The sequence below is a fragment of the Stigmatopora nigra genome, chromosome 9 (assembly GCF_051989575.1).
Source record: "Stigmatopora nigra isolate UIUO_SnigA chromosome 9, RoL_Snig_1.1, whole genome shotgun sequence".
Taxonomy (NCBI): Eukaryota; Metazoa; Chordata; class Actinopteri; order Syngnathiformes; family Syngnathidae; genus Stigmatopora; species Stigmatopora nigra.
In genome coordinates this window covers 13,062,545-13,089,186 of record NC_135516.1, presented here as the reverse complement: position 1 = coordinate 13,089,186, position 26,642 = coordinate 13,062,545, and the positions used below count along the sequence as shown (strand labels likewise).

The 26,642-nt window shown below is 35.7% G+C and overlaps 1 protein-coding gene across 1 annotated transcript in view; it reads right to left on the bottom strand.

The window, feature by feature from the left end:
* The window catches only part of LOC144201772 (uncharacterized), a 72,471-nt gene extending 46,603 nt beyond the window's left edge, over nt 1–25,868 (bottom strand). The window contains exons 1-3 of the mRNA XM_077724535.1: nt 25,844–25,868; nt 25,524–25,795; nt 8,793–8,941 (exon numbers count right to left, since the gene is read on the bottom strand). Coding sequence (XP_077580661.1) covers nt 8,793–8,941; nt 25,524–25,795; nt 25,844–25,868 — 446 coding nt within the window. The remainder of the gene's footprint in view (nt 1–8,792; nt 8,942–25,523; nt 25,796–25,843) is intronic.
* Nucleotides 25,869–26,642: the final 774 nt, after the last annotated feature.

Below are 26,642 nucleotides of genomic sequence, written 5' to 3'. Positions count from 1 at the left end.
CTGAATGTTAATGTATGTGTATGTATATGTATATGTATGTATGTATATGTATGTATGTATATGTATGTATGTATATGTATGTATGTATATGTATGTATGTATATGTATGTATGTATATGTATGTATGTATATGTATGTATGTATGTATGTATATATATATATATATATATATATATATATATATATATATATATATATATATATATATATATATGTATGTGCATATGTATGCACATACATATGTATATTTATGTGTATGTATATACATGTATGTAGGTATGTATGTGCATGTAGGTATATGTATATCTAATTTTTCCTCTTTAATACATTGGCAGACCCACAAAATCAGAAAAATATGTATTTCATCTACAGAAACCTATTTAGGAGGCAGATCAGCAACCACAATCACACCCATGAAAAAGCCACTCATCCTTCACCTCTCATCGCCATCTTAGCTCAATCCCCAACCCCACCCTTTTCACACAATTCATACCGCCACCTAATAGCCATCTGTCCACATTTGCTCAGAATATACACGGCACCCTCGGAGGCCTTGCCGAACATCCATTTAAACGTCCGCATGTTATTTAGTGATCCAATATCTGTGAATTTAGTTGCCATAAAGAATTCATAATGAACACACGGGCGAGAATATAATTCATTCCAACCCCCTTCTCACTGACTTCTTCTTTTAGGAAGCGGGGGTGGGCTAAGGGGGTGGTCTCGGGGTATGCGTCACACCATCAAAAATGCATTAGGAATATAAAAGTTTAAACAGCCGCAAGCTGTTGCACGTACCCCAAAGACCAGTCCGCTACGATACGGCGTCTTGACATTATCCCGAGCTAATTGCATCAGGGGCTACAACCACTCTCATTTCAGCCATTATCTTCTAATGAGCCCCCCGAAGGATACAAAATCATACAGGGGGGCTGCCAAAGTGACGGGCTTGGACAAGATTCTTCAAAAAAAACGGGATTTTCTCCTGGTTTTGTTTCCGAGGAACAAATCTGCCATGTTTTTTTTTTCTGACAAGCAACCCTAGACTCAATTAACCGAAAAATTTAGGCGGTCTTTCCCCGAATGTCAACGGTGCAACCTTTGCTAGCATGGAATGAGTCGGCCTAATTCGGCTTGACACTTCAATCCCGCATTTTAATGACGAGGATCGGAGATAGGACGGGGGTGGAAACGATCATTTTTTTTTGTGGCTAACCCTTCTTTTTTTCCATTCCCGACATTCTCTTTTCCGTCAGTAAGGCTTGACCTTAAAAAGCTACGATCCGCGGTAGCGTCCGCCTGACACCGAGCGCGTTAGCATTCCGAGGCTGAGCCTCTCATCCATCAGCGCTTTTAAGGTCACTTCCTATTTGCGGTCACTCTATCAAAAAAAAAAAAGTTAGCCTTGGCTAATTATCTATGCGTACGCATATACGAATTCGTACAAAACAATCCTGTGTGGAAGCAATAAGATGCGAGGCAAATTGAGAGGAATATTCCCAAAGCGTGTTTGCGTCTGTTTGTGTGGAAGTGGTAGCATCTCAGCACAACAAGAGAATCATAATGTTTTCATAAAGTGGAAACGCCGGCATGAATATATTTTCTTTGAATCAAAAATAAATAAAAAATAAAACTCGACAGGCTCTTTAATTCAGCGCAACTGAAAAATACAGTGCCGACTGCATTAGATTCGACAGCAGCAATTTTGTAGGGTTTGCACGTTTGCCAGGTGGGTGGGTTTTCTCCGGGTACTCTGGTTTCCTCCCACATGCTAATAACATCCAAGCTAAGCTAATTGACTACTCTAAATAGATGAGTGACTTGGTTGTTTGTGGCCTGCGATTGGCGGTGCTCGGACGTTTGGTCGCCAGTCTTTTGGTCGCCAGTCAAATGGTGACAGAGTTTAATATCTAAGAGAGAAAGTTTAATATCTAAGTACTGTTTAATATTTAAGTACTGTTTAATATCTAAGTACTGTTTAATATCCAAGTACTGTTTAATATCTAAGTACTGTTTAATATCTAAGTACTGCTTAATATTTAAGCACTGTTCAATATCTAATTACTGTTATATTATCTAAGTACTGTTTTATATCTAAGTAGTGTTTAATATCTAAGTAGTGTTTAATATCTAAGTTGTGTTTAATACCTAAGTCCTGTTTAATATCCAAGTACTGTTTAATATCCAAGTACTGTTTAATATCTAATTACTGTTTAATATCCAAGTACATTTGACCGGCGACCAAACGTCCGAGCACCCGTCTGCCTGGTAACCATAGTTTGCTGGGATATACTCCAGCACCCCCCTTGTGAGGGTAAGAAGGCATACCACTCAAATGAATGACTGAATATTCAACACGACAGAACTACAAAGTAAATAAAGTGTCAACGTCATACATTAACCACGCCCACATGCTTCCCACTGACGGCCAATCAGAGCAAAGATTCGAAATAAAAACATTGAATATTCAAATTATATCCAGTAACTTGCGGTATAATTCAAATAAAACTTCAACTTATGCAGCAACTCAAGCCAAAAAGACCGCCTGCCGATCCTACCACTCAAAATGGCTTCAATTCATCTAATTTAATGGCAACCAATGAGCGAATACGTTATGCTAGCCTGTTTGAACACTCTAAATTGCCCCTTGTTGATAGTTACTGACAAATCAGGACGGCCATTTTGCCTACTTAACAAAACCGTGCTTAGGCATAATCGACTCACTTTCACATCAATGGATTAGCCAATCAAAAGTTTCCACTGCAGTAGTTAGCAACATTTTTGCTGAAACAACATCATTAAATCCAAGTAGTCAACTAATTACACATTCGTGATGTTTTTCCATCGTTTTCTAAACTGACCTGAAATCGTTAGCAACAAAGTCGCTACGTTGCGGCTAAATTAAAGAGCATCTTGTTGACACGGAGTTAGCATACTTCGTTAGCCGTGTGTGTTTGTGTGACATAACAAGCGCTATCACCATCACTCACCCACACATTGTCAGCAGGGAACCACAAACACAACAGCGCTAACGTGAATGTCGACATTAGCGACAAATTGCTTCTTCTGCCCACTCGTATTTTCAGTTCTGGTATTTAAGACTTTAAAATAAATAAATAAATAAATTGGTGTCATCAAAACTTGGCTATTCCGACAGTTGTTTTGCTCATTTGTTGACGCTCCTTAATTAACTTTTGCCTTTTAATTGGTTACACCTCATCACCTTTTAGCTCGCAATGCTACTGCGGATGTTTGCGATTTATTTGGAACTTGTGGTTGTTTTGTAAAATAATGAAATAAATACACAGAAATGTTGACAGTCTGCCATAATGTTTAGCAACGAGCTAATGCTTACAGTTGGTGGTTAATTAGACCCATGAGCCAATTGTTTGGGTTTGTTTTATTTCAGTAAACTAACAGGCATTGAAACTCCTCCAAAAAAAAAGATATTTTTTAAATTATTTTCATAATTGTGAGACAATTGAAAAAACATTAGTGAGGGAAAATTAACTAACGACAATAGTTCATTCCCTGAAGCTAAATTGTTAGTCTGTGTTGTGCTTTTAGGGGTTTTAAAGTACACTAAAAGCAGTTAAAAAGTATATAAAAATGAAAAAAAAAAAACAGCAAATGGCCTTGCTGTCTTCACATTCATATTTGAAGTCACTAAGTTTTAACACATTTAGCTCGTTTATCTTGATTTCTGCACTATTTGCTAGCTTGGCCTGAATTTACTGCCATAGCCATATTTAAGAGTTATTCCGGCAGGGTACTAAAAAACGTTGAGTATTTTCTGCTTGTGCCGCATTGCATTTCAAATGGAACCCAGCGCAGTGCGGTAGTGTTGTCGGGGAAACCAGTGCGCCACCTGACTTTTAGCGCTGTAGTACACAAATGAGCTCATTTACAGCTAGCGCGGTCGGGGGGGGGTCACCACTTTCTGTCGTTACCAGGGTCTGTTTATGCCATTAAATCCACTCAACTTCAGCTATAAGTTGTCACTTAATATATATATTTGATACTGGTTCAAGTAGTCATAGCTAGCTAACAGGCAACACCGAAAATATACAAGTTCGTTTAGCCCGATACGCAAAATGTACTGTCACAAATATACCATACATACAATGTACTAACCACACTAAGCTAGCATTTTCTAGAATAAACTTCATTATTTTTATCCAGTATTTTTCTAATAATCCAGGTCGAATTCAACGACATGTTGTTGTTATTGTTGTCTGTTTATGCCATTAAATCCACTCAATTTCAGATATAAATTGTTATTTATCATATATTTAATACTGGTTCAAGTACTCATAGCTAGCTAACATTACGATTTTAGTACAGGCAACACCAAAAAATACACAAGTTCGTACTGTAACAAATGTACCATACATAAAATGTACTAAGCACAATAAGCTAGCATGTTCTAGAATAAGCTTCATTATTTTTTTCCCTGTATATTTTTGCTTATAGAGTATGAAACGTATTCCTTTTAGCATGGTAGTTGTGTTAAATATTCAAAATAATAATCCAGATTGAATTCAACGACATAAAACTGCCAGAATCCCTTAGAATAGATAATTAAATTTTCAGTAATATCCAATAAAAATCTTTCTCTGCCATTTTTCATATTTACTGTAGCGACTAGTCGGCAGTCAGAGTCTTTTGTAATGAGATAAACGTACGTGGTTGACTTTTACTTATTGAAAATGTGACAGCAGGATGAATTATGAAACGTTTGGGGTAATTTGATGCACTCGTATTAAAGCAAATGCTTCAAAAGTGATTGGAAAGCGCTTCACAGTACAGATGGTCAATGATCTGAAGCATGCTGGGGAGAAAAAAAAATTAAGAGTTTTGGGAAGGCGTTTATGTGAAAAGTTACGTCTTGGTCGCCAGATAATTCAATTTGACCAGAGTCCAATTTTCTACTAATGAAGGAAGAAAATGAAGGAGGAAAAGACTCCCAAAACGGGGCAGTCAGTGAAGATTAGTTTCTAGAAATAAAATGGACTGTAATTCCAACACTGGCTTGGGTGTAAATAGTCTTAAATAAAAGCTTGTTTCATTTTTAAAACTATTGTGAGGGTACTTAACGTGCCTAAAAGTTCGAAAATGTCCAAAAGGACCAAATATTTATGGACTTGCTGTTATTCCCAGTAGGGAAAAAAGGCGCATATTGTTAAGAGAAATAATATATTATATACTAAATCTAATTGACTGAATTTATTTACTACATTTTCACACATCTTTTGATTTTGAAATGGTAAAAGCAGCAATTAAGGGCGAAAAAATACACATTAAAATAAAGTACAACCAAGCATTCTATCAAAGAAATACAAAAACCTAGACATCTTAACTAGCAGGATGTAATTTACATCATTAATACAATATTAATATCGTTATATATGTATGTGTATGTGTGTATATGCGTGTATATGTGTGTATATGTGTGTATATGCGTATATATGTGTGTATAAATGTGTATATGTGTGTATAAATGTGTATGTGTGTATATATGGGTATATATGGGTGTATGTGTGTATATGCGTGTATATGTGTGTATAAATGTGTATATGTGTGTGTATATGGGTATATATGGGTGTATGTGTGTATATGTGTGTATATGTGTGTGTATATATATGTGTATACATGTGTATAAATGTGTACATAGGTATATATGTGTATGTCTGCGTATATGTGTATATGTGCGTAAATGTGTATTTATGTATGTGTATATGTGTATTTATGTATGTGTATATGTGTATTTATGTATGTGTGTATATGTGTGTATCGGTATATATATACATATTATATTTAGATATTAATACAGTACAGTCTCTTGATATGCTATAGTTGTGATATTAAATATATATATATATATATATATATATATATACACTTTTTGATAATTGTACTTGTATTTCTGTATAGTCGAAAAAACATGTATTGTGGTAGTAATAATGGGGATGATCTTTGCGGTTTTCATTTATCGCGGTCATTTCTGGTCTATGTGATCCCCAATATTCGAGGGATTATGGAACTAACAAATTTGACATTTCTAGAGGTAACTATTAATGCTGCATAGGTGAGCATTTTTGGTGGTAAAATAGAGTCAAAATAAAGTACCAAAATTAGCTTTCTGGGGACCTTGGCTGGGTCACCACGAGCGTCAGAGAGCCGCATATAAAACTACATATTTTTCCCTTTTCATTCATGAACGCCGAACGAGTTGCGAAATGTTGAAGGTCAAGCTTTCTTGCGTTTACTGCAAAGTCTTTGTCTCGGGTGTTTAATAGCGGGACATTGACTCCACGACATGCGGTCGTCTATTCAGATGAAGCCACGGATCGTTTCTTTCCTCCGGAGCTTTAAGTGGACCCGGACCAATAGGAATAAACCCCCAGGGTGAGCATGAGAGGCTCTTCGATCACTTACGCGCACACTGGCCTTATAACATCAACTTGTGTTTGTGCCGAGGATCTAAAGAGCTTAAGTGAAAATATAATAAAACCAATTCAATGGTGACGATATAGGTATGATTCTTAACTGAGTTATAACATTTTTTCAAATAGTTAGCTGCCACTCACTATTCAAGGAGTTTTGGCATGGAACTTATCTGGAAAATATGAAGTTTTTACCTATGTTTTACCTAGTTTTTTAGTTTTTACCTGTATGTTTACCTAGTTTTTACCTATTGCCTTTTTAGTTCAAAAATTATTTTTTGTTCAAAAATGACCTTATTTTTGTTCAAAAAATATTTTTTGTTCAAAAACGCATTTTTTTGTACAAAAATGACCTTATTTTTGTTCAAAAATGACCTTTTTTGTTCAAAAATGACCTTTTTTGTTCAAAAATGACCTTTTTTGTTCAAAATGGCCTTTTTTCAAAAAAAATTTTTTGTTCAAAAGTTATTTTTTGTTCAAAAATTATTTTTTGTTCAAAATTTTTTTTTGTTCAAAAATTATTTTTTGTTCAAAAATGGCATTTTATGTTAAAAAATGACCTTATTTTTGTTCAAAAATGACCTTTTTTATTCAAAAATGGCCTTTGTGTCAAAAAATAGTTTTTGTTCAAAAAATATTTTTTGTCAAAAAACTAGTTTTTGTTCAATTATTTTTTGTTCAAAAATTATAATTATAGTTCTAAATTCTAAAATAGACAACTTAGATATGGTTCTTCTTCTAGAACTAGAAATAAAATGTCTTTGTTTTCTCCCAAAAAATATGCCGCAATGGCTTTTAATTGAGCGGCGCTAATTGTGTTTGTCAGTCAACGCAATAGATTATGGGATGGATTTGTGAAGTGTAAATACAAAGAGTGATTGATTAACATTATTAGCTGCTAAATTCCAGGTTTAATCACCACACTTGTTTTGTATTAGCTCAGCGGAAGATCAATTGTTGTAAAAATCGACTCCTTTTGTGATCTTAATCATCGGAAAATCAATACACAAGGCAGAATAGCGGAATATATCAAAATAGCCACGCAATTGCAAGGTCTTTCTCCCCAAAAATATCAAGAAAATGGCCAAAAAACCAGCTGACTGCTCCTAAATTTTACAACCGGCGCTACAAGTTTTAGCTTCTCGCTTTCCAACGTCAAAGTGACACGAAATCGCCGAGCCGTAAAAAGCAAGTATCGTTGGCGGCCGTAAGTGCTGTCAACATGCGGCCCATTAATATGCGGTGGGAAAGTTCTCAGTCATCAATATGTCCGCGGGCTTGTGTTAATGTCACCCGGACTCCCCTCGTCACTCATTTCCTCTCGTCGGCTGATTAATAGGCATCAATTAGGTCCGGGAAGTGAGTGACACCAGCGTGTGCTAATGTCAGTGCGTGGATGCAGATGAATGATTTTATGAGCCAGCTAGCAACGAGGCGTGACCGGACGTTTGGTCGCCGGTCGAATGGTGAGAGTATACTGTTGAAAACAGCTCTCAAAAGTATATTCATAAGGGAAAGAGTTTAATATCTAAGTACTGTTTAATACCTAAGTACTGTTTAAAATTGAAGTACTGTTTAATATTGAAGTACTGTTTAATATCTAAGTACTGTTTAATATCTAAGTACTGTTTAATATCTAAGTACTGATAAATATCTAAGTACTGTTTAATATCTAAGTACAGTTTAATATCTAAGTACAGTTTAATATCTAAGTACTGTTTAATATCTAAGTACTGTTTAATATCTAAGTATTGTTTAATATCTAAGTACTGTTTAATATTGAAGTACTGTTTAATATCTAAGTACAGTTTAATATCTAAGTACAGTTTAATATCTAAGTACTGTTTAATATCTAAGTACTGATAAATATCTAAGTACTGTTTAATATCTAAGTACAGTTTAATATCTAAGTACTGTTTAATATCTAAGTACTGTTTAATATATAAGTACTGTTTAATATCGAAGTACTGTTTAATATCTAAGTACTGTTTAATATCTAAGTACTGTTTAATATCTAAGTACCGTTTAATATGCGAGTACCATTTAATATCCAAGTACCATTTAATATCCAAGTACCATTTAATATCTAAGTACTGTTGAAACCAGCTCCCAAAATTATATTCATGAGTTTAATATCTAAATATCTACTGTTTTCAACAGTACTTAGATATTAAACAGTACTTAGATATTAAACAGTACTTAGATATTAAACAGTACTTAGACATTAAACTCTCTCTCTCATGAATATAATTTTGAGAGCTGGTTTCAACAGCGACCAAAAGACCGGCGACCAAACGTCCAAGCACCGCAAAGAGGAACATATAGCACATTTCAAGGGGTAAATACCTGGTTTTGTTCACGTCGGGTGTCCACTCCAAGCTTTTCAGGCGACCCCTCCCAAACGCCAGCGGCGTTGACGTTCCTGGGGACCCGCCGAGGGCAATCAATTGCTCTAGTTTGAATTCATGTGGCGTCACTCTTAGCGGGGCGGCAACCTGAGAAGGGAAATCACTATGGTCACTTAAAGACTAGCAATTAGCTCAGTGACAGACAATGAGGGGAACAGACAGACCATAATGAAAAAATAAAATAACGATCTCTTTCCCCATTTGTGCTGTTAACCCCAAGTTAGGTTTACACAAGAGTTCATGTGACTTTTTTTCATGGACTACAGGAAAAAATGTAATTCAAATTGGCTATAAAAGAAGTATAACTGTCTAAAAAAACAACAACAATAACAACAAAATCATTTTAAAAAATTTAAAGCATTTAAAATGTGATTAAATATTTTTTACTACAAAATATACGCATTTCTAACAGTAGGAAATAATCCATGGTCTAAAAAAAACAACAAAAATAACAACAAAATCCTTTATAATTTTTTAAAGCATTTAAAATATGATAAAATATTTTTAACTACAAAATATACGCATTTCTAATAGTGGGAAATAATCCATTGTCTTAAAAAAAACAACAACAACAACAACAAAATCCTTAATATTTTTTTAAAGCATTTAAAATCTGATGAAAGATTTTTTACTACAAAATATACGCAATTCTAACAGTGTGGAATAATCCATGGTGTAAAAAAACAACAAAAATAACAACAAAATCCTTTATAATTTTTTAAAGCATTTAAAATGTGGTCAAATATTTTTTTACTACAAAATATACGCATTTCTAACAGTGTGAAATAATCTTTTGTCTAAAAAAAAACAACAAAATCCTTCATAATTTTTTAAAGCATTTAAAATGTGCTCAAATATTTTTTACTACAAAATATACGCCTTTCCAAGTAGAAAATTATCCATTTAATAACCAGTTCCTAGTTTAAATTTTAGTACAACAAATAAGAAAATATTTTGTATTATCTGCAATAAAAACAAAATTAATTCCTAATCAGTTAACCGATCCTCGATTTTAGTTTTAACCACAAATAACCATTTATCTCTTTCTGCACTGCCTGTAGTTCACTAGGATAGGCTCCAGCACCCCCAACCCCAATGCAGATAAACATAAAAAAAAATATGAATGAACGAATGTCATTGATGTCATCAATAAGCCCGATTTTTTTTTAACCATGAAAAGCCAATAAAAGAAATTGAGCCCACCGAGGCAGCTACTCGTACCAAATCCTGAAATTACCCACTCACGTTTGAGTGTGTCAAGAAGCCCCGCTCACCACTTTCTCTTGAGATTAGAGTGCAATAAAGGAGGATGAACGCACAGAAAGTGCTGCAGACATGGCCTTACTGGAAATCAATCCGCTTGGTCGCAACCCTCCCATCACCGCAAACATACACACACACACACCCACACTGTGGGATTTAGCTGGGGAGCAAAAGGGAGCTTGGTAGAAAAAAAAAAAATGGAGGACCGAGGGAGGTGAGGAAAGGCCTGATTGAAAGCATTAGAGCCAGCCAACGTGGTGTGCTACTTTGGCCACTCGCAGACGTCTGGAGGGCTCAAAATGCTAGCTGAACTTGTTAGCGAATTCATTTGCTAGAAGGGGAGGGTTGTCGGAATGAATAAACTCTTACCTATGAAAGTTTAAGGTCAAGATTTGGATTTTTAGATGTGTTTAAGGGGTCTTTTTGAGAGAAAAAACAGGAATTATTGAGATAAGAACTGTAAAAAATGGCTGATTCTAGGCAGTGTTTGTTTGGGATTAAATTGAGGAAGCCTTGAGGATGGGTGTCAAACGTGTGGCCCGTGGGGAGGTTGATAAGGACTTTTAAAGGGCTAAAAATTTCATTTGATCTTAAATATATTGAAAAGATAAGTGATTATTTTTGCAAATTGCTTTTCAAATGATGAATTGTATATTTATTGATTACCTATTCATATAATTCAGCAACACGCTCATGTATTCATTTATTCATATATTTATTTATTTTTTCATTTATTTGTATATGTTTTAATTGTATTTTTTTATTTATTCAGATATATTTATTTGTATTTTTATTATTTTTATTTATTCAGATATATTTATCGGTATTTGTATTTTTTTATTCATTCAGACATATTTATTTGTATTTTAATAATTTTTATTTATTCATATATATTTATTTGTATTTTTATTTTTCATTTTTTTCATATATATTTATTGACATATTTATTAACTTATTTATTACCCATCTATTTATTATATAAAATGTATATTTCTGTGTCTGTATTCTCACCCTCTTGCTAATGTGACAATGCAATTACCGGATGAATAAAGTTATCTAATCTAATCTAATCTAATCTAATGATTTACTTTCTAAAACCAGATTTGGCACCTGTAGATAAGACACTCCCACATGAATGCTAACGCTAATGCTAATTCCCATCTGTAAAAAGTAGCATTTACACATCAGAACTGTAAACAATTCTCAAGTTCACTTTTATAAACCAAACAAAGACAACATCTAACAACCGGCAGCCATCTTTTAAATCGAATCCTCCTTTCCAAAAGAATTGGATTTAGAGCTCCATAGATGAGCAATACGATTGAAACAAAGTCAATAAAAGCACCCAAGCGGACATCCAAATCCACGTCAAAGTATTTTGCGGGTGACTTTTTCCCCAAGCGCGTTCCGAACGAGCAAAGATTCATCAGTTTCCCAAACACGCTCGGAACAAGTCATGCCCAGTTAATGTTTGCTTCCAAGTTTTAATACAGCAAGCCGCCGCCACCGCCGCAGTTCCCGAGCGGCGAGGGAGGATCGGGACCCGGCGTAATGAGATTTCTTCGCACCTGATGATTACGGCGAGCAGTCGACCAGAAGCAAAAAGTGATCAGGGTACCAGGATGTGAACACCGATGAGCCCCCGGCGTTCGTATCGACCCCGTCGGCTCCCCCCCGGTTCTATTCTCGGCGAGCTTTATTCGTAAAGTTTATTCGGGGAGTCTGGGTAATTGTTTGCGGCGTTTACGTGAAAACAATTAGGCGGCGGCGTCAATAGAAGACAGGATTTATGGGTTGGCGTTGGTTTAATGTGTAATAAACGGTTGTTCGGGAACATCGGATTGAAATTAGGCAAACAATAAGACTGATTGTGAAGAGGATTTGGTATTAATTAAGATTTGATTGGCTTCCCCTAAGCGAGGACTGGGTTATGAAGATGTGAAAATAATAATGGCAATGACATTATTGTGATTAAGGGAAGGAGTTGATATGAGTTTAGTTCATTTTAGACTGGATTTATTGAATTTTTGAGAGATTCAACAACGAAAAAAATGATTGTAGAGTCATACCTCTACTTATGAATGTCTCTTGGTACGAAGTTTTCAGGTTACAAAATCCCTTTGAATGTAAATGCATCCGTTATTTTATTTTGAAATTGTTCTGGTAACATTATTGATTGACTTCTACTTGGAACGAATGATGGAATTTACATATAAAGTACTAATTTGCTTACAACATTTTCAAAGGAACGATAAAAGTTATGGAACCAATTAATTTCACAAGTAGAGGTAAGAATGTATAAATAAAGCTGCAATTTTGGCATCTTTGTCAAATATATCCACAAAATGATCCTAAAAAAACTATTTTGTTTGAGATTTAGTCAGCCAACACAATAAGGATGAAAACTAATTAAGTTTATATATATATGCTCATATATATATATAAATATGAAGATATATATACACATACAGATACATATATACATTGATATACACATACAGCTACATACATACAGATACATATACACACAGATACATATACACATTTATATACACATACAGCTACATACATACATATATATATATATATATATATATATATACACACATACAGATACATATATACATATATATACACATACAGATACATATATACATATATATAAACATACAGATACATAAATACATATACACATACTTCTTGGAGCCTCTCAGAACGAATGACGGAATTTACATATAAAGTACTCATCTGCTTACGAAATATTCAAGTAACGATAAAAGTTATGGAACCAATTAATTTCAAAAGTATAGGTACGATTGTATAAATAAAGCTTTGATTTTGGCATCTTTGTTAAACAATATATCTGCAAAATTCTAAAACTTTTAGGGTGTTTCACCCACCATTGATCACGGCTTATTGTTTGAAAATATATACATATTCCATATGAATTTCTGTTAGCCAAAACGCGCATTTAATTGACCTATCGCGGCAGATCTCGGAACCTAATACCCGTGATATATGAGGAATTACTGTAATCACAATTTCATGAATGTATGAAGTAATTATGTTGTCAAAACAAGCATGATTTTCTTGTGTTTCTCACACTGAGATGTAGAAGATTTGGAAAAGTACCAGGAAGGTTCGTTAGATTAAAAAAAAAAAAAAGTCTCTTGCCTTTTATTTGAACCCGAAAACCTGAGGCAAAGGATTTTATTCTGCAGCTTAAAAATGCAATTGCAAGTCTCTTCATCTTGGTTTGGGTTATATAACCCGAGAAATGTTATCACATTGGACCAATGAGATGAACTTATGTACTGCTATGCGTTTTTGACAATTTGCTTCCAATCAAAATGTCTATATTTTTGTTTCACAAAAGTAAATCGAGCCAAAAATGATTAAAAACTATCTTTTCTACAGTACTGGAGATTTTTTCCTTCTTCTAAAAAGTTAATTTCATATAATAAACACATAAATAATGACAGTAAAGTGATTAATAATTGTATACTGTCTTTTGTTGACTCTTGATAATGCATTTTTTCCACGTTTTGAAACAAAAAATGATGAAATATTCTTTCAAATCCTCTTTTTAACGAAAGGATTTCAAGATGGATTTATCCTGAAAGCATTCCTTGGTGGCAAAAGTTTGGACAACCCGCTTTAGGTGGATGCCAAAAGGATGAAATTGACGTTTTGACAGGCAGGCAGGTTCTTTGTCTGTCTTTGTATGGCCAAAGATGGATCACCCCGCCAGATTTCAATCCGGGCAGCTGCTTGCTTGACAAGCGGAGTTGGGCGGACTGGTCGCTGGGGATGTCTCAATCGCATATTTTTGCATGGGAGTCAATTCCATGATTTTGTGGTGAGATCCAATACCTCAAAAAGATCTTGAAAAGGGGAAAATAGCTCCTCCAAATGTTTGTTTTTCTCCTAATTGGAACAAAGCTTTCCAATATTACAGACATACAAAACTATTTTGTTTGCCATTCAGTCAGCCAACACACAATTAGGTTGAGTACTAATTAAGTTGAAATATTTGGTTCTTGTCAATAAACTTGTATTAAAAAAAAGTCCAATCTGACAAATAAAGTTATCTTGACTAAACATGTACATATACATATAAATATAAATATATACACACATATACACACATATACACACATGTACAGACATGTACAGACATGTACAGACATGTACACGCATGTACACGCATGTACACGCATGTACACGCATGTACACGCATGTACACGCATGTACACGCATGTACACGCATGTACACAACTGTACACAACTGTACACGCATGTACACAACTGTACACAACTGTACACAACTGTACACAACTGTACACAACTGTACACAACTGTACACAACTGTACACAACTGTACACAACTGTACACAACTGTACACAACTGTACACAACTGTACACAACTGTACACAACTGTACACAACTGTACACAACTGTACACAACTGTACACAACTGTACACAACTGTACACACCTGTACACACCTGTACACACCTGTACACACCTGTACACACATGTACACACATGTACACACATGTACACACATGTACACACATATAGACATATACACACATACATATATACATAGATACATGTATATGTATAAATATATACAAACACATGTATCAATGTAAACATATATCTAGTATACATACACAAATACATATATATGTATCAATGTATGCATATATATGTAGTACATACACATACACACACATCTATGTATCAATGTATACATATCTATGTAGTATATATATACACATACATATGTATCAATATATACATGTATATGTAGTGTATATATACACACATATATCAATGTATACATCTATATGTAGTATAGTATATACACATACATATATATGTATCAATGTATACATACACATGTTTTGCAAAGTTGGTTTCACTAGTGTAATATAAATATACTGTATAGTACTAAATATATTATATACTACATGAATTTTAAAATATATATTTACAATGTAATACACAGGATGATTGTTTGCTTGTATCCCTTAACTTTTTCACCGCCATTGACAATGATAGACATCCAACTCATTTGCATTGTAAAAATCCAGCATTGCGTGATTACGTTTCTCTACCATTGACAATGCTACACGTCCTTTGGTGGTCATTATTGTGTCTGGCAATGAATATTTCAAGAGACGCAGACGCAAATACGAGTCCCTCGGGTGGCTGGGAAGGTCAAGCCCAGATGGGGGAAAGCCAGCCTAGTTCACAAAATTGGAGGAAATAATTATCTCCATCCATTCTAGTCTCTTCATTTCCCACAGGGGGCGGAGACGCATCACACCGCCACAAACTCGGGCAAAAAAAAAAGCCTATTCAATCGCCTTCATCTTTTCAAAACGTGCAGGTTTTTTTGTCAAAGAACACCGTGGTGTCCAAGGACTCGTCGCCTATCGGAGGAGGAGGAGGAGGAGAGGGCGCCTTAACTCGGATTGCCTGACGCGGTTACCGTGGTAACAACAGGTTGCACGGCGGGGAGTTTGGAGAAGAAGCTTTGAATTGGGTCCCCACGTAAATGAGAAAGTCAGCTTTTACATGCTTTAAAACTCCAAAAAAACACCATTAATGCAGGATTTAAAGAAATATCACTCACATTGTTGTTGTTGTTGTTCTTATGGACACCAAATCTGTTTACAAGAATCAAGAATTCACTTAAAAAGCCCCAAAAAAGGTGGATTTTTTGTATTTTTTTTGCTAAATTCCATGCTAAGTACGCCACAGCTTAGCAGTAATCTCATTGGTTCTAAAATGGTGACGGAATCTAGGCCATTTCCTGCGGCGTGATGCTTTAAGTTGAGCTGCAAAGATATCTATCAGCCTCAGGCATCTCCAGGTTGGCTTATTTTCGCCCATTTCTTCTTTTTTTTTCTATCGTCACACTTTGAAATAAGAAGTGGTGTAAACGCCACCTTTTGCTCACGGGTTACCTGGGAAATTCAATAAAACATTTTGCCCCAGCTGGATTCCTGCCACACGTTATTTTGTATTATAATGCAATTCCTCAGAGGAGGCGGAGGAGGAAGAAGTATTACTGTGGAGGCTGTGGAGCTGAATCTAGTCTAAGAATTGAAGCTGAATAAAGAGAAAGGATATCAGAGAATATTTAGGAAATTGAAAGTTTCAATTATTGGGTGACAGAGAGTTTACTGTTGAAAAACAGCTCTCAAAATTGTATTCGTGACAGAGTTTAATATCTAAGAGAGAGAATTTAATATCTAAGTGTACTGTTTAATATCCAAGTACTGTTTAATATCCAAGTACTGTTTGATATCCAAGTACTGTTTAATATCCAAGTACTGTTTAATATCCAAGTACTGTTTGATATCCAAGTACTGTTTGATATCCAAGTACTCTTTAATATCCAAGTACTCTTTAATATCTAGTTACTGTTTAATATCTAGTTACTGTTTAATATCTAAGTACTTTTTAATATCTAAATACTGTTTAATATCTAAATACTGTTTAATACCTAAATACTGTTTAATATCTAAGTACTGTTTAATATCTAAGTAGTGTTTAATATCTAAGTACTGTTTAATATCAACTAAGTCCTGTTTAATATCTAAGTACTGTTTAATATCTAAGTACTGTTTAATATCTAAGTACTGTTTAATATCTAAGTACTGTTTAATATCTAAGTACTGTTTAATATCTAAGTACTTTTTAATATCTGAATACTGTTTAATACCTAAATACTGTTTAATATCTAAGTACTGTTTAATATCTAAGTACTGTTTAATATCTAAGTACTGTTTAATATCTAAGTACTGTTTAATATCTAAGTACTGTTTAATATCTAAGTACTGTTTAATATCTAAGTACTGTTTAATATCAACTAAGTACTGTTTAATATTTAAATACTGTTTAATATCTAAGTACCGTTTAATATCTAAGTACTGTTTAATATCAAAGTACTGTAGAAACCAGCTCTCAAAATTATATTCATGAGAGTTTAATATCGAAATATCTACTGTTTTCAACAGTACTCACGGTTGCCGCAGAAACGCCACATCGGACGGACATGGCTTCCGCATCGGACGTATACCTTACGGAATGCATGGGAAAGCAAAGGCGCAAATAATTGCTGGGCTGTAATAAAGTTTGTAAAAGCACCGCTCGGATCTGCTTCCCCACTCGGGGGAAATCCGCTCTCATTACGCCCTGGCCAATGCGGGGGAGGAAGCGAGCGGCAATAAGGCAGATTTGGGCGTCGCGCAAAATGAAACCTTCCAATGACAACCTGTAATATTTTCATCTGTTTCCTCCACAAGGACGAATATTAAACGCCAATGACTGTTGCTTCCGTAACAAATGATTTTCTTGGATGGCTTCAATAAACCCAAACACTCCCAAAACGCACCTGCAGCGATACTTGAGTCTTATTTCATGCTAACATTTTTGGATCCGTCAACGGCCATGAAAATGATGGATATTGCCGAGAAGCTGGGTAGCTTATACGTGTTGCCGTTGGTTACCACGGAGACGAGAGGGCTTTGACTCTGGACCACTGGGGTGAGGCTAAGACGCTAAAGTAGCGTCTTCAAAATCCTTTCATCCTCTCCGACCAATCATCCGAAGGAATGTTTTTCGGTTATTTTGAGATTGTTGCCGACTTTTTGAACCAAAAGTCGCAAGGACTTGATTTTCATTGGTGGAATTTGAAGTTATTTAGTGCCATTTATATGCAAAACACGCCCTAAAACTGATTTATATCATTATTATTGATTTGAATATTGATGTATTTATTTATTGTCTATGTTGCAGTGCCATTTTCCCAATGGTGGATGAATAAAATACAATATTATTGTACAGATGCTAAACTACAAGTCAAATCACTGATTATGTTAGCCAAATATGTAAAGTGTCCTTGCATTACCTGTCCACTAGGGGGAATCAGGTTGTAATTCAAGTGTCGTTGTAATTAACAATAGAGCATTTCTCTCAAAAATGGGGCTATAAAGACTTAAAAGATTCATTTTTTAATTAAAACAGGTTCTTCTGACTACTTTATTCAAAAATACCAAAATCCCGGACGACATTAATTTTGCACGTCCTCAATTCTGAACACGGCGCTGGTTTAACTCATTGACGGCCAATCGAATGACGGCTTTCTGCCAAAGGGGGGGGGGGTGATTTACGTCAGACGGTGCCTGACTTTTAAACGAAAAGGTAAATCTTAACTGGTAGCCGCGTGTAAGGTCGGCGCTTGAGCCCCGCCTGTCAAACGTTAAGTCGCCCTCGTCGTGTTGACGAAGGAGTCTGAGCGTCTGATGGGGGGGGATTTTTGCGGCTGGGATTATCCCGTGGCGCTGACATTTTCATTTGACCCGCAGTTGACCGAGCCTGTAACGGCGTGCCGTGGCTGAAAAGAGAATGGGATGCCAACGCGTGGAGGACTTTATTGATATGCAAACGATGCTGCTTGCCGTCGGGGGTCGGAGGGGGGAGGATGACTGACGCATGCCTTGGCTGCACAACAGGAAAGGATATCCATCACTCTAGGTGAAGGTGTGTGTAAGCTTTACCGTTTAAATCCATAAAATCACGTCAAAACAAAATAGTAAAAGAATTATTCATGTTGGGCGACCAATCAAAGTGGACGACCAGTCCACCCGATGACCAGTCCACCCGGACGACCAATCCACCCGGACGACCAATCCACCCGGACGACCAATCCACCCGGACGACCAATCCACCCGGACGACCAGTCCACCCGACGACCAGTCCACCCGGACGACCAATCCACCCGGACGACCAATCCACCCGGACGACCAATCCACCCGGACGACCAATCCACCCGGACGACCTATCCACCCGGACGACCAATCCACCCGGACGACCAATCCACCCGGACGACCAATCCACCCGGACGACCAATCCACCCGGACGACCAATCCACCCGGACGACCAATCCACCCGGATGGCCAATCCACCCGGACGGCCAATCCAAGTGGACGACCAATCCAAGTGGACGACCAATACACCTGGACGACCAATCCAAGCGGACGACCAATCCAAGCGGACGACCAATCCACCTGGACGGCCAATCCACCCGGACGACCAATCCACCCGGACGACCAATCCAAGTGGACAACCAATCCAAGTGGACGACCAATCCAAGTGGACGACCAATCCAAGTGGACGACCAATCCAAGTGGAGGACCAATCCAAGTGGATGACCAATCTAAATTGACTCCTTATTGATGATGTTGACTACTTACAATTTGATTATGGACTAGACAAAAATGGCGTTTCTTTGGGCGCTAAAAGTGCCAGCTGGCCGCTAAACAGTCAGTCAATTATTTTGTTTTCCAACTGCGCCGAGGAGGGGGACCGGGAAAACAAAAGCTCCCTGGCAGGAATCAAATCCAGCCATCAGTCAATGTTTGGTGGCGGACGCCGCCGAGGGTCGCCCCGTGTGTGTGCGCGCCCGCGCAAAACGCGCCAAAGACAACAAGAGGAGGCGGTGGCGTGCGAGCCCAACCAAAAGGAATCCGAAGGAAGCGTTAACTCAATAGAGGGGGGTCTCGCCTCGCCAATATTGTTCCTCATGCTTGCAGAGAAATGCATTCCAGCCCAACAGCGGGCAAAAATGGGGCCGTTTATGCAAGTATATATAAGTAGATGGTTATGTTGCCTAAGAGAGTTATGTTGATATACATACTTGGTAGATAGTTATGAAGATATACACACATCATCGATAGTTAAGTAGACAAAATTATAGATAAGTATGTAGATAAGCATAGATAAGTATGTAGAGAAGCATCGATAAGTATGTAGATAAGCATAGATAAGTATGTAGAAATACTTAAAGCGTGTAGAAATACATAGCTAAGTATGTAGAAATACATAGATAAGTATGTAGAAATACATAGATAAGTATGTAGAAATACATAGATAAGTATGTAGAAATACATAGGTACTTAGGTAGATAGTTATGTAGATATACATTGCATAGATTATAGTGTAAAAACATAGGGATATAGGTAGGGAGTTATGAAGATATACATAAATAGTTATGTAGTAGACAATTATGTAGAAATACATAGATGTATATCGATAGATAGTAATGTAATATACATAATAACGATATGGGTAGGTAGTACTGTAGATGTACATAAATAGTTATGTAGATAAGCATAGATAATTATGTTGAAATACTTGATAGGCATGTAGATAAGTATATATAATTATGTTGGAATACTTGGTAGGTAGTTATGTAGATATACATACTCGATACTACATACTGACATGTAGATTTCTAGATAGGTAGATAGTGTAGGGATACATAAATCGTTATGTAGATAAACAGATAGTTATGTACATATACATACTTAAATACAGAGATAGGTAGAAAGATATCTATAGATAGGTACATAAATACATAGTTAGGCATATAGATTAGTAAACATGTACAAGTTATATGTACATAGATAGATGAGATATGTCGATTGATACGTGGATCAATACAAAGATCGATAGAACAGATCTTATAATACAAGTATATTTCTCCTATTTTTTAATCTTCTTTTCAAGAAATGATTTGGCAAAATACGCCTCGGGAATGCTGGCACATTGTTCACAGAGAAAAGGAACTAAGAATCAACTTAATTTTTTTCATGCTTTGAAATTAATTAGGAAAAAACATTGAGTTGAAGCTGAGATGAGAAACAAAGACTTCACATCTGTGAGCTCCATGCGCTAACCGCTAATCCAATCAGTGAAATGCAGTCAAATGGAATTGGAAGAGAGAAGAGAACAGATGTGTTCAGCGGTCAAGATTTCTGTCTAGCAAAACCCAATTCACCACTTCAAGCCATTTCAATATCAACGCACGCGCCGTGACGTAAGACTAATTTGGCCTTTTTTGCCTCGGCGAAGATCAAATTGAACGTTGGCGTGCCCGAGGCGCTGTAAACAAACCCTTAAACAAAACGCCGGGGATGTTTCAAAGTGCACTTATTTGCTGACGGAACCCGTGGGGAAGCAAAATCTACTGACAGAAAGTCAAAAATAAACTTTTGAGATGGTGTTAGCATTGGATTGTGGTCAAAAAGGCAAGATTCCACACACACACACACACACAGGTGGAAAAAGAGAATATTTTACACCAAAAAATGGACCTGACTGAAAAGCTGTCATTGCAGTTTTTTGGGGGAGGATTGCTGTCAAAATGTTGACATGTTGGGAAATAGAATAGGATTCAAGCAAAAATTGGAATAAACCTGAAAAAGACACTTTCTGAATGACAGTTTTTCTTTCCTCATTTAAAAAAACATTAAAAACTAAAAAAAAAGTTTCTATTTATTAATGAGAGGAAAGAAGTAAAAAAAATATCAGTTTTTTTTCAAATTTAATATCTAAGAGAGTTTAATATGTAAGTACTGTTTAATATCCAAGTACTGTTTAATGTCCGAGTAGTTTAATCAAAGTACTGTTTAATATCCAAGTACTGTTTAATGTCCGAGTAGTTTAATCAAAGTACTGTTTAATATCTGAGTAGTTTAATATCTAAGTACTGTTTAATATCTAAGTACTGTCTAATATCTAAGTACTGTTTCATATCTAAGTACTGATTAATATCTAAGTAATATTTAATATCTAAGTACTGTCTAATATCGATGTACTGTTTAATATCTAAGTAGTGTTGAATATCTAAGTAGTGTTTATTATCTAAGTACTGTTTAATATCAAGTACTGTTTAATATCTAAGTACTGCTTAATATCTAAGTAATACTGTTTAATATCTAAGTACTGTTTAATATCTAAGTACTGTTTAGTATCTAAATACTGTTGAAACCAGCTCTCAAAGTTATATTCATTATATTATATTTTTTCCCTCAAAAGTGACCTTTTCAAATTCCCTGCTTTTAAAAAACGCACACAATCAGTCATGATTACGGCAAAGACGTGAATGAATCACGTTGTGGTGGTGATGTAAGCTCGTCGGAAAGTTTGTCCTTTCAAAGCCGACACGTCTCCATCTGCGCTATTGTGTCCAAAAGTGTGAAGACACAAGAAAGAAAGAGAAAAAAAAAGAAAGAAGAAACCCTGAGTTGACTCTTAGATGCCGACGCATTTGTAAAGCTTTTAACCTTTATTTATTAATTTTTTATTTCAAGTCGTTTTCTAACTCTTTCATAAATGAAAAGTTAGCCCTGATTCAAGTGTTCTTTCCAACTTTTGCCAACTCAATGGAAAAGTTACTTTGAATATGTACTATAAAGTCATACTTCTACGTAAGAAAGCCTCTACATATGAAATTTTAATGTTAAACAATACTTAGATATTAAAAAGTACTTTGATATCAAACAGTACTTTGATATCAAACAGTACTTTGATATCAAACAGTACTTAGTTATTAAACAGTACTTAGATATTAAACAGTACTTAGATATTAAACAGTACTTAGATATTAAACAGTAAACGGTACTTAGTTATTAAACAGTACTTGGATATTAAACACTACTTAGATATTAAACAGTACTTAGTTATTAAACAGTACTTAGTTATTAAACAGTACTTAGTTATTAAACAGTACTTAGTTATTAAACAGTACTTAGTTATTAAACAGTACTTAGTTATTAAACAGTACTTAGTTATTAAACAGTACTTAGTTATTAAACAGTACTTATATATTAAACAGTACTTCGATATGAAACAGTACTCAGATGTGAAACAGTACTCAGATATTAAACAGTACTTGGATATTAAACACTACTTAGATATTAAACAGTACTTAGATATGAAACAGTACTCAGATATTAAACAGTACTCGGATATTAAACAGTACTTGGATATTAAACAGTACTCAGATATTAAACAGTACTCAGATATTAAACAGTACTTGGATATTAAACAGTACTTAGATATTAATCTGTCTCTCATGAATATAATTTTGAGAGCTGATTTCAACAATAAACTTTCCGTCACCATTTGACCGGCGACCCTGTTTCACTAGCAAGCCATCTTAAATATTTTATTCCCCAAAAATAATGACGACAAACGACCCTCTCTCGTCCAATCCCGTTCATTTTTACGACTCGGCGCCCAAATAAAGCCGACTCGGCTTTTTATAGCCCGCCGGAGCTCATCTTGCGTCTTTGAAAATGGTCCCGTCCAGACGCCGCCGCCATGGTCTCACCTCGTTAACATTTTCGCCGCCCAGCCCATTTCGCGGCCTTAATTAACAATTCATGAGCGGCTCATCGCTTTATTAACATTTTACATCCAATAAATCAGCCTGGCTAATCTGCAACACGTTTGTGCGAGATCTTAAAAGGTCTCGGCGAAATGAAGGCAGACACGTGTTCCATGTATAAAATCCTCGACTAATTATAGCGAATTGTTAATTGAGCTGATGTCACAACACCACAACACACAAGTTGAAGTGACAAACTCATAATTGCTACTGAAATGACTCTAGACATGTTATGATTGGGCACCAACTAACTTTAGCGCAGTTACAATTACCGTATTTTCACGACTATAAGGCGCACTGAAAAGTCTTCAATTTTCTCCAAAATAGACAGTGCGCCTTATAATCCAGTGCGCCTTATATATGGAAAAAAAAACAGACAACCAAAAACGAAAAAGCACCACTGTAGAATATTAAAGAAACACAAACGCCTGAACTGAATACTCAATACTGTTAAATATGCAGTTGTCATCTTAGTTTACAAAATCTTCCATCATATAGCTCCTCCCCCACTGCAAGATTTTATGCAAAAAAATCCAAAAGATCAACAATGGCTGGCTCTAGAGGTGACTGTGTAGTAGTGAGTACTTCATACCTGGAAGTCAATAGCAATTACCCTATTTTCACCACTATAAGGCGCACTTAAAAGTATTAAATTTTCTCCAAAATAGACAGTGCGCCTTATGTATGGAAAAAAATGTCATGCATTGAGGGTGCGCCTTATAATGCGGTGCGCCTTATAGTCGTGAAAATACGGTAGCTGTTTTTCTTCATTTTACAATCTGGGGAAGGGTTTTTGAAGTGTTAAATGACATGCTCTATAGGGTAGCTGTCAGGGTTTTCTAATCAAATTTCTACAGTGCATACAGAAATGCTTGTATTTTTTAACAATGGCGCTTTAAAACCAGAATGTAATTGATATTTTACTCAATTCCTAACACGCAGTCACATTTGTCCCTTCAAACCTGACAAAAAAAAATACTACAAAATTTACAAAAAGTGACTTTTAAGTATTTTTTGGGGGGCTTTTCAGTCTCATTAATAAAAAGTCTGAGACTTTTTCGACAAGGACAAGTCCTTTATTGTTGTCTTGCTGCCCTCTTGTGGACATTATAAGAACGACATCTCATTTGAAGCAGAGAATTTGCCTCTAAATTCATTATAAAAGTATTTTCCCCGCTTAAATGTTAAAGGCAGTGCGATTAAGTGAACAACTTGATGCAACGTGGGTTTTATTTGACCTCCTTTCATCATTAAGCTTCTTTTACGCTGTTACATAACGCTCGCCGCTGGCGGCAAAAATCCCAGCGCACCCAATCTGATGAAAGATTTTATTTTAGGAACGCTAATCGACGAAAAAAAAAAGCAACAGGCCTTTTTTTCCTTCTAGTCAAGAAGCATATTGGAAAAAGAGCATATTTATGCCTGGTATTGGCAAATTTCTAATTTACAGAAATCTGGTCATGACTTGGATCATAATTCTGCAGTAAATTAATCAATCCTGATACGATAAATCAATAATCGGGTTCCAGGGATTATTAGATATTGACCCACGCTTTAGAGCTAACAACTTTCAAAACAATCCGTCCACAAATGACGACGAAAAGGACTTTAAATTTAGTGTACACAACAACAACAACAACAGTAATCTGAGTGGTGACTTGATACACTTTTAGCTTGTTTAAAAAATAAATAAGTAAATAAAAGTATTAATATACTTAGTGTAAAAGTATGACAAGTCCTCCTAATTAAATCCTTCATTCATTTTCCCTTCCACTTACCTTCTGGGGTGCCGGAGCTAATCTCAGCCAGACCCTGAATGAACCCTTAACATTTGGACTTTTTTTTAAACAAATGAGCCTAATTAGGTTGTTTGTTTTTATACGAGTCAACAACAACAACAAAAACGAGATATGCAAATATATACGTACAAAGAAACTGTCAATTAATGGGAAATAAATTAAAAACAATGAAATCAGACCAGCTGTGTAAGGCCCACTTACCTTTTTATATTATTTTGATTTACATTACGTTACCATTCAAAATTTGCTACATTAAATGCAATAACTCACAACACAGCAGTAACAATTACTAATATATAATTTATATGTATTTATATATAGTATATAGGCCTTGAGATGAGTATTTATTTACCTTAAAATAGAAGTGTCCATCCACACTGGCCTGGGATCGGTTTTTCTTTCCTCCTTTGCTCAGACCTCCATGATGTGGGTTGAAGATGGTCTGATTCAAGCCATGTTGCAATGAAGGGTTTTGGGCTCGAATCCCTTTAATGGAGGTCCTTTGAGATTCCAAATAATAGCGATGGAAGGCTTTTTCGCGTTTTTTGTCATTTAATAACAGAAATGTAGCTCCTATAATCTGATAAATATGTTCCGATGTTTTACAGAACTTTTGCAGGCGCTCTATTTTTGCAAAATGCGCTCACAGAACTCATCCAGCGTTAATCTAACTTTTAGCAAGTGTCGATTGCCTCATAACTGCGCATCTACCTTCATGTTGGTCCTCATATTCTTCATCTTCATATTTTGGGGTTGTGAAATCGCGATTTACGATGTTTATTTGCTTTTTTCTTTAAGAAGTTCACGGTAAATAACGCCAGCACAGTTTGCACCGTAATTAAGCATCCTGAGAACCAGCCGTCAGGTCGTTTTTCGTTTTTTTTCACGTTAGGAAACAGCGTCCCCACGCTTGAAAGTGGCGAAAACGAGAACTGCATGCAGGCCGGCATTGTAATTCAAGTCAAACAAATACGTGCAAATTAAACATTATCATCCATCATTCTAAATACTAATAGTAATAATTTGTAACAAAAATACATAAAAAAATAGCATATGGCTCCCCTATCGTCAGTAAAGTGTCACTGCATCCAGCCTAAAATGAGGAAATTTATTATAACACATTTCTTAGGATGATTACACATTAGAAAATACCAGAAAACTCAAGTTTTAGGTTCAACCCAAAAATCCAGAACACAATCTGATATAAATTAGCATTTAAATATGTTAAATTATCACATTTGTTATCTCTGACAGAGTTAAAATGACTTTTTTTGGGTAAAAAATATAAAAATATAAGTATATATGAAGCCTACATTTGTATTTAAACATGTATTTCATATACATATTGTGGATATCATGTCAGGCTCACACTTCTGGGGTCGTGGGTTCAATCCCAGGTCAGTCCTCACTGATGGGAATCCTCCCTGGGCTTGTGTGGGTTTTATCTGGGTACTATAGCTTCCTCTCACAC